The sequence below is a fragment of the Bos indicus genome, chromosome 3, assembly GCF_029378745.1.
Source record: "Bos indicus isolate NIAB-ARS_2022 breed Sahiwal x Tharparkar chromosome 3, NIAB-ARS_B.indTharparkar_mat_pri_1.0, whole genome shotgun sequence".
Lineage (NCBI taxonomy): Eukaryota > Metazoa > Chordata > Mammalia > Artiodactyla > Bovidae > Bos > Bos indicus.
Genome location: NC_091762.1, coordinates 26,230,060 through 26,238,699, shown reverse-complemented (window position 1 = coordinate 26,238,699; position 8,640 = coordinate 26,230,060). Strand labels below are relative to the sequence as shown.

General features: G+C 39.5%; 1 protein-coding gene across 3 annotated transcripts in view; it reads left to right on the top strand.

The window, feature by feature from the left end:
* Positions 1-246: 246 nt before the first annotated feature.
* The window catches only part of MAN1A2 (mannosidase alpha class 1A member 2), a 152,203-nt gene continuing 143,809 nt past the window's right edge, over positions 247-8,640 (top strand). For all 3 annotated transcript variants that reach the window (XM_070785837.1, XM_019956728.2, XM_070785838.1), the window contains exon 1: positions 247-1,104. In XM_070785837.1, coding sequence (XP_070641938.1) covers positions 803-1,104 — 302 coding nt within the window. In that variant the 5' untranslated portion in view covers positions 247-802. The remainder of the gene's footprint in view (positions 1,105-8,640) is intronic.

The following is an 8,640-nucleotide window of genomic DNA, read 5'->3' as shown; positions in this document are numbered from 1 at the left end:
CCTCCCCCAGCACACGCCGGGGCTTCTCAGAGGCCGCGGAGGAGGAAGTTCCGCTCTCTGACAGACCCGAGCGGTAGCAACAGCGGCCGCGGCTGGGAGGGCGCAGGTATTTTGGACGCGAATGCCCTTCGCGCCGACTGTCGAGGGGGCAGCGTCGGAGCTGTCGCCTGCCCTCGGAGCCGGGGGACAGGGTCGCGAGGCGCGGGCGTAGGAGCCCTCTTTCCTGCTTTTCACCCAGCGTCGCTCTTTTGGCTTTTCACCCAGCGTAGCGCTGAGGCGGGAGACCCCTCCTCTCGGTTGGCCGACTTCCGAAGAGCCCCTTGTTTTTCAACCACTGAGATTAAGAAATTCTCCAATCGAAGCATCAGAGGAGCCCAAGTGAACCTTCTACAACTCTGGGATCACGTCAGTCACCCTTTTGGGGCGGGAGACCACGCTGGAGCATCTCCCTGAGGTGCAGGAATGGAAGAGCCCACCTTGCGTCCTTTCTGCGGTTTTGCTTGCCTCATCTACCCTTGGGAATGAAGAGGAGACTTGTAGTCACCCGGTGAGGTACCGAAAGCCAGATGGCAAAAGAAAATATCACAGGACTTAAACTAGTGATCGTTTTGGGGCCACACTCTTTTCTGCATGTAATTGAATGAGCGTGAAAGAGGTGCCCTATTGAAAAGCACAACAGTCCTTTAAGAGGAGAAAAATTGAATTTCCCCATTTTTGCCAAGATTCCGAAGACTGTTCAATGTATCGTACGTTTGATATAAGATGAGAACTTTATAAAATATTTTGCCCAAGAGCTTAAACGATGACTACCCCAGCGCTGCTGCCCCTCTCTGGACGAAGGATACCACCTCTGAACCTGGGGCCGCCTTCCTTCCCGCATCACAGGGCTACCTTGAGACTTTCTGAGAAGTTTATCCTCCTCCTTATTCTAAGTGCCTTCATCACCCTGTGTTTTGGAGCATTCTTCTTTCTTCCAGACTCTTCAAAACACAAACGCTTTGATCTGGGTTTGGAAGATGTGTTAATTCCTCATGTAGATGCCGGCAAAGGGGCGAAACACTCTGGAATCTTCCTGATCCATGGACCAGATGAACATAGACACAGGTTTGTTTATTTCAGAAGTTCTGGTATTAACGTTTGGCAGAGCGAGGTATGGCTTATTGCATCAGATCTGTTATTTTTTGGCAGTAAAATGTAGCTTTCCCTGAGTTGGGAGAGCTGTATTGTGATTTCACAACTAGTTAAATAGAGAACCACAAACTGGAAGGACTCCAGAGCCCCATCCAACGTCCAGCTCCTTCCTTTTATTTAGGAGGAACATTTGTGTTCAGGGGTGTTGGGTCTGATGTGAACAGTTGGGAGTGGAGGTATGAAAACGTAACTTGAAGAAATAGTGAAATAGGCCGTGCCTTCATTTATTAAGAAGGTGTTGCTTTATGTCATTGTGCCACCCTGTGAAATAGATCCGTGGAATCCTGACATGCTACGGATTTGTTGTCTCTCAAAGGGCCCTCCTTCTCTGGCTGGTAGTTAACCTCAGTAGTGAAGCTTAAGCATTTTAGTAGGACAAGCGCAGGTACAGTAGATGTATTTTGGTGCTCTGTGTGCAATCAGTTAAGTTAAAGATCTCACTGAATCTTAAGTCACTCACTTTCTGAGTCTTGTAGACAAGATTTGGTTATGTTTTTAAATATAATTTTGTTCTCACCCCCCCCCCCCCATGTGGAAGGCAGTGTTTATCAAGTAACTCTTGAAATTTGCTTAATTTAAAGGGTTCACATTCTTTCCAGTCACTAAATCTGAAGTGAGCTCTTGGGAGAATATATCCAAATTAGGATAAAATGGGAGCTCTAGCTCTCTTTAAATCTTTTATTATATCAAAAGAAGAATCTGGGAAAGTAGTTTGCTTTCTTTAAACCTACAGTTTTGTTTTGTTCTTTTTTCCCCTGCTCCATCTTTCCCCCTTCTGCTCTATTTCTTAAATTAATTTTTGAGTATATTTTAAATTAAAAAAAAAAAAAGGCTTATATTCTGTTCTCAATTGATGTTAGTTTTAACTTTTCCTCAAGCACAAAGTTTTTGAAAAACCTTGTGTTCAAATGTTATCCAAAATTAAATACTTTAGGAATATGTACTGTTGTAATGAGAGCTGATTTTTCCTTTTTCTCAGTCTAGTTCTTTGCTTGCTGTTTCTTTGACTTTTGGCTGAACCTTATGGAGTAGTTACTTCTAAAATTATTTCATACCATTCGTCTGTAGCCAAATTAATTTGAAATTTTTGCCATCATCTTCAACTTTTGTACTCTTTTCATTTGTTTCTTTTATTTTCTCCTTTGCTGTTTGTGACTTGGAGAAAAATCTGATGTGATCTGTGAAATACGTTGCTGAAAAATTAACACTGAAAGTACTGCTTTCCTTGAAAACCTTATTTCCCATGGTAATTATAATGATGTTTTTTTTTAAAGATGGTAAAACTGACTTCAGAGTTCTTTGAAGTCACAAATTAACATTATTTAACTCTCTTGTAGTTATTTGTCATATACTTAACAGTTTCCTTTATAGTTTAAATTGGTTTAAAAGTTAAGAAATGTGGCACATTCTAGTTTAAAAATGTTCACATAGAAAAATTCTGTTAAGTGGAGTTTAAATTTCAAATTTGAATGAAAATACATATATGTGCAATATGTGCATTTTTTCCACATCTTAAAAACCTATTTAAATCTCTTAAAACAAGAACTCTTAAATTTATATAGCCCTTGAATACATATGCTTTTTGTTTTGCTGTACAAAACTGTTGGATTTCTGAGTTTGGAGTGAGAGATTGGTTATTGAGTTCTCTTAATAAGGTATGGCGAGTGAGCCATATCTTAGGTTTTGGATAGTAAGAGTCTGGACGACAAATCATTTATATGAGACACTTATTCAAATCTGTTTGGTTCTTGAGTTTTGGAAAGCACGAATTGGAATAGAGTTCAGGTCTTAAAGGATCCCTTTATTATCTCTGAGCATATTTTATGTGGTAGTTTATTTTTATATTGATTGTCACCATATCTGAAAACAGTGTATAGTTATAAGTAATTTTTTTAATTTGAGCAACAAAATACATTCCAAATAATATATCATTCAAATAATCAGATTTCAATGTAAAATATGAAACATTAATGTATAAACATTAGCGTTGTTGTTCAGTGACTTGGTTGTGTCCAACTCTTTGCCACCCCATGGACTACAGCACCAGGCTTTTCTGTGACTGTCTCCAACAGTTTGCTCAAACTCATGTCCATTGAGTTGATGATGCCATCCAACCATCTCATCCTCTGTCTGTTAAAATGACGTCTCTCTGAATTAACATTAACATATTCAAAAGTAATTCAGGAAGATGACATTTTTTTAACAGATACTTTTGGTACTAAGTTCATGCCTATTTTGGATGTGGTCAAAGGATCATCTTTCTTAGTTGAGAAAATACAAATGATGATTTATCTTAATTTTGTGTGTGTGGAGAAGAGTGTAGGATAGAGGGATGAGGAGCCTTACTTTAATGGAGAAGTAATGAGAAATAAATCTTGGCCATTATTTCTTATTCACAGTATTTAGCGGATACTTGTTGAATTGGCTTTTCTTGATTACTTAAGTTTAGTGTAGTAGTTTGGTGCTTAAGCTCTGGAGTCAGACTGCATGGATTCATACCCTACTTTTTCATTGATTAGATATGTGATTTGGAACAGATTTTCAAACTCTGTGCCTTAGTTGCTTCCTCTGGATTACAGGTTGTTATATTGAACGAGATATAGTGCATGCAAAGTGCTCAGTGTAGTTCCTAGCATTTAGTAAATGCTCAGTAAATAGTAACAATTTTTAATAATTATATTTTGAGTATTTTAATTGAGTCTACTTACATGTACCTTTAAATATTGTACATGTTTCTGAAAAGTTGGGTGCAGATTAATTTTTAAAAGTGCACCAGAACCTTATTATCTAAAGGAATATTTTATCATCAAATTATTTAGCAATAAATGTGTATTGCATGTCTGCTGTGTATTGGGCCCTGCTTTTATGGCACTTTCCACCTAGGGGGAGGGGAGGGAAGGGATGACAAACATTAAATGAACAAATTTATTTTTTGGGTGTGATGAGTGTTACGAGATACATTCAGTGTTGTCAGAGCACAGAATGATGTGAGTTAGCCTGTGGAGTGGGGGACAGGCAGTGGGAGCAGGGAAGGCTTTTTGAGGAAACAACTGCTCAGAAGCATACAAGTAGGAGATTGCTAAGTCAGGTAGAGTTGTGGGGGAAAAAAAGATCAAAGCAGAGAATATGACATATGTGAGAGCCCTCAGTAATATTACTGTCGAACCCAAGTTCATGTGCCTGATGCACAATGAAGCCGAACAAACGTTAAGAGTTTGGAGTGGAGAAAAGTTTACTGCAAGGGCCAAGCGAAGAGGATGGGGCAACTCATGCTCCAAAGACTCAAACTCCCTGGTAATTTTCAGGGAAGAGTTTTATAGGCAAAAGTGCTGGGGAGAGGGCTGCAGGTTGTGTGACTTCCTCTTAATCTGTTGGTGGTGAGGTAACAGGGTGGTGTTCTAGGAATCTGTCATCAGCCTTCTGATTCCAACCAATTAGGGTTGGAGCCAGAACATGCTTGTGTTCAGCCTGAAGATACAGTCTTCCACCTGGATGGAGGCCCTACTTCCTGTCAGAACTGGGAGATTTGTGTCATATTATGCACCTCCCTGAGGAGGATCACTGCTGTGTTGTTTCTTTCTGCTGTTCCCTCACTTCCCTGGTTAGTAACTGAATCTGCCCTGTGGACTTAGGAAAGGTCATGGAGGTGAGAAGCCTTTCTCCTACAAACAAGGAATGGGACACTGAAAAGGGTTTTGTGCCCTGGAGGGCTGTGCAGGATCCTGGTTGGTTTCAGCATTGTTGAGGATCTGAGAAATACTCAGTGTGGCTCGTATGGCTCATATAGAGATTAGTGGTGTGGGGCTAGGTGAAGAGACTAGGTGAGGAGTCATATTCGGCTTCCTTATTGTTTGAAAAGTTTGAATGAGTTGCCAGCATTGACATATGAGGGAAATTTCACACAAAGTCTGGATTTCGAATTTCTCTTGAAAAAGTAGAGGATATAGCAACATCCAAGTCTGTATTTTCAGATGGCAGTGCTCAGCTGGATCCAGGCAGCTGCTGCTCCCTCTAGAGGGGCATTGGCTCCTCATTTTGTGCCACTCAGTTAAGTTGCCAGATAAGTAAATTTAATGAATAAATATTTAACCTGGTTGTTGTTGAGTTCGGAATCCCTAGGCAGAATTCTGTAGTTTTTAGTCAAGTATTCTGATCTTAAGTACTGTGGGAAGTCATTGAAGAGTTTTCTTTGAAGCAAGGGACTGTCATAGTCAGTCAGTATTTAAAAAATATAAACAGTCACTTTGGTTACAGTGTAAACACTGGGTTGGAGGGGAACAGGAGGAAGTGTAGTGAAATCAGTTAGGAGAGCATAAGTCACAGAGAATATTGGCTTAGACCACAGTGGTGAAAGTGGAGGAGAGAAATTAGTGGAGAAAAGCACTTGATTCAAGAGACATTCAAACTGTTAAGTTGTGTGGAAATTGGTGGTTGGTTGAGTATGGAGTCTAAAGGAGGAGGAGGAGGTAGTCTCAGGTAACTGTTTCTAAGTGACATGGTTGTGGATTGCTAAGAAATATACACTATATTTAACTAATACTTTATATAATTGATATTACATGAATTTAAGATAAAGTGTTTTCCTGAGAAAACCTATGTGTTCCCTCCCATTAAATGGTTCATAAATAATACAGAGTTTTCAAACAATATATACTTTGCAGATGATAATGACATAGAATGTATCATTTGATGTTCATGATACATGTTTAGCATCTGTGATTTTAGTCATATTTAGCATCTGTGATTTTAAAGTAACCAAAACATTTAGCTAGTGGTTATAGTATACATGAAATATTATAAATACACACAGATATACATGAAGTATCATGTTCATAATTTGTGTACATAACAGGCCCATCTAATAAGAATTTTACTTACTAATTTTCACTTTTGACACTGACATTTGTTTTATATGTTGGCATTATATAAATGGGCTTTGTGTTTTTATTTTTTGAAATATTTATTTGAACTACCAATAAATTTCATCCTCCAGTCAAAATTTGCAAGCATAAATTGAATTCTTGGGGTTGGGTGTATGTTAACTTCTGATAGTTTGCTCAAAAGTAAAGCTTTGGAGTCAGAAGGACTTAAAGTTGCATCTTGGTTTTACTAACTAGCTGTGTGACATTGTACTAGACAGAATCACTTTAAACCTGTGTTGGACAATATCGTAGTCACTAGAGTCCTGTGGCTTTTGAACATGACATGTGGCTAGTCCAGATTGTAGCATGCTGTAATGAGAGTTCCTCAAGTTTTTCATGTTATGTTTGTATTTTTGGCTTGATTCACTTTTCTTTTCTGTTGCAGGAGTAGAGATTTTATATCTCACCATTATGAGTTTAGCTTTCTTAGTACCTTTTCTCATCTCATCTCCCATGCCTCCTCTCCCTGCATCCTGTTCTTTATTTAGGGCTTACTGCTTCTGTTTTAGAGAGGTTGCACATTTATTTTATCCTGTATGTCCTCTGGGTTTTCCCTTGTAATATATTTCCCTAATTGTCTTGTGGTTATTTTTCCTACTTCCTTTTTTTTTGGCTGTTGTTCGGTCACTCAGTCGTGTCTGACTCCTTGCGACCCCGTGGACTGCAGCATGCCAGGCTTCCCTGTCTATCATCAAATCCCGGATCTTGTTCACACTTATGTCCATTGAATCGGTGAAGCCATCCAACCATCTTGTCTCCTCCTTCTGCCTTCAATCTTTCCCAGCATTAGGGTCTTCTCTAATGAATCGGCTCTTCACATCAGGTGGCCAAAGTATTGGAGCTTCAGCTTCAGCATCAGTCCTTCCAATGAATATTCAAGATTGATTTTCTGTAGGATTGACTGGTTGGATCTCATTGCAGTCCAAGGGACTCTCAAGAATCTACTCTCAAGAATCTTTTGAATCTGCAGTTCAAAAGCAGCAATTCTTCGGCGTTCACCTTCTTTACGGTCCAACTCTCACATCCATGTGTGACTACTGGAAAAACTTTAGCTTTGGCTATTTGGACCTTTGTTGGCAAAGTAATGTCTCTGCTTTTTAATATGCTGTCTAGGTTTGACATAGCTTTTCTTTCAAGGAGCAAGCGTCTTTTAATTTCATGGCTGCAGTCACCATCTGCAGTGATTTTGGAGCCCAAGAAAATAGTCTGTCACTGTTTGCGTTGTTTCCCCATGTATTTGCCATGAAATGATGGGACTGGGTGCCATGATCTTCATTTTTTAATTGTTGAGTTATAAGCCAGCTTTTTCACTCTCCTCTTTCATTTTCATCAAGAGGCTCTTTAGTTCCTCTTTGCTTTCTGTCATAAGGGTGGCATATCTGCATATCTAAGGTTATTGATATTTCTTCTGGCAATCTTAATTCCAGCTTCTGCTTCATCCAGCCTGGCATTTCACATGATGTACTCTGCATATAAGTTAAATAAGCAAGGTGACGATATATAGCCTTGACGTGTTCTTTTTCCACTTTGGAACCAGTCCGTTGTTCTGTGTCCTGTTCTAACTGTTGCTTCTTGAGCTGCATACAGGTTTCTCAGGAGGCAGGTCAGGTGGTCTGGTATTGCCATCTCTTGAAGAATTTTCCACAGTTGTGATCCACACAGTCAAAGGCTTTAGCATAGTCAATGAAGCAGAAGTACATGTTCTTCTGGAATTCTCTTGGTTTTTCTGTGATCCAATGGATGCTGGCAATTTGATCTCTGGTTCTTCTGTCTTTCCTAAATCCAGCTTGAACATGTGGAAGTTCATAGTTCACGTATTGTTGAAGCCTGGCTTGGGTAATTTTGAGCATTCCTTTTACTAGCGTGTGAGATGAGTGCAATTGTGCAGTAATTTGAACTTTCTTTGGCAGTGCCTTTCCTTGGGATTGGAATGAATTCTGACCTTTCCCAGTCCTGTGGCCAGTGGCAGAATTTTCTAAATTTGCTGGCATATTGAATGTAACACCTTAACAGCATCCAGCATCATCTCTTAGGATTTGATGTAGCTCAGTTGGAATTCCATCACCTCCACTAGCTTTGTTTGTAGTGATGCTTCCTAAGGCCCACTTCCCTTTACTCAGATGTGAATAAGGTAAGATCAGTTTATACCTGACATTTATCAATAATCTGTGGTATAGATGTCTTTGATGCTTTTTTTTTTTGGATCTGCTTATGTATTGAGTGAATACTTGTTTGAGCTCCATAGTTGGAGGACAGAGTGATTTATATAGCTTTCAGTCTCTTTTCTTCTGTTCTAATATCTTTAGTCCTCTCAACTTGTAGCACTAGAGTAGATTTCACAATTTTGGGTACAGTTGACATCATAGACAGCTACTGAAATTCATCTTGTTCTCTTACCAGCTAGAATACAGTGTTTCATTCTGTTTCCCCTATCCTCCAGGAGTTGTTCTCTGATACAGCCTAGCTAGGTAGAAAATAAGGAAAGAATTGGGAAGATACTGTGGGGAAGGCAAGTTGAACAGTGCTC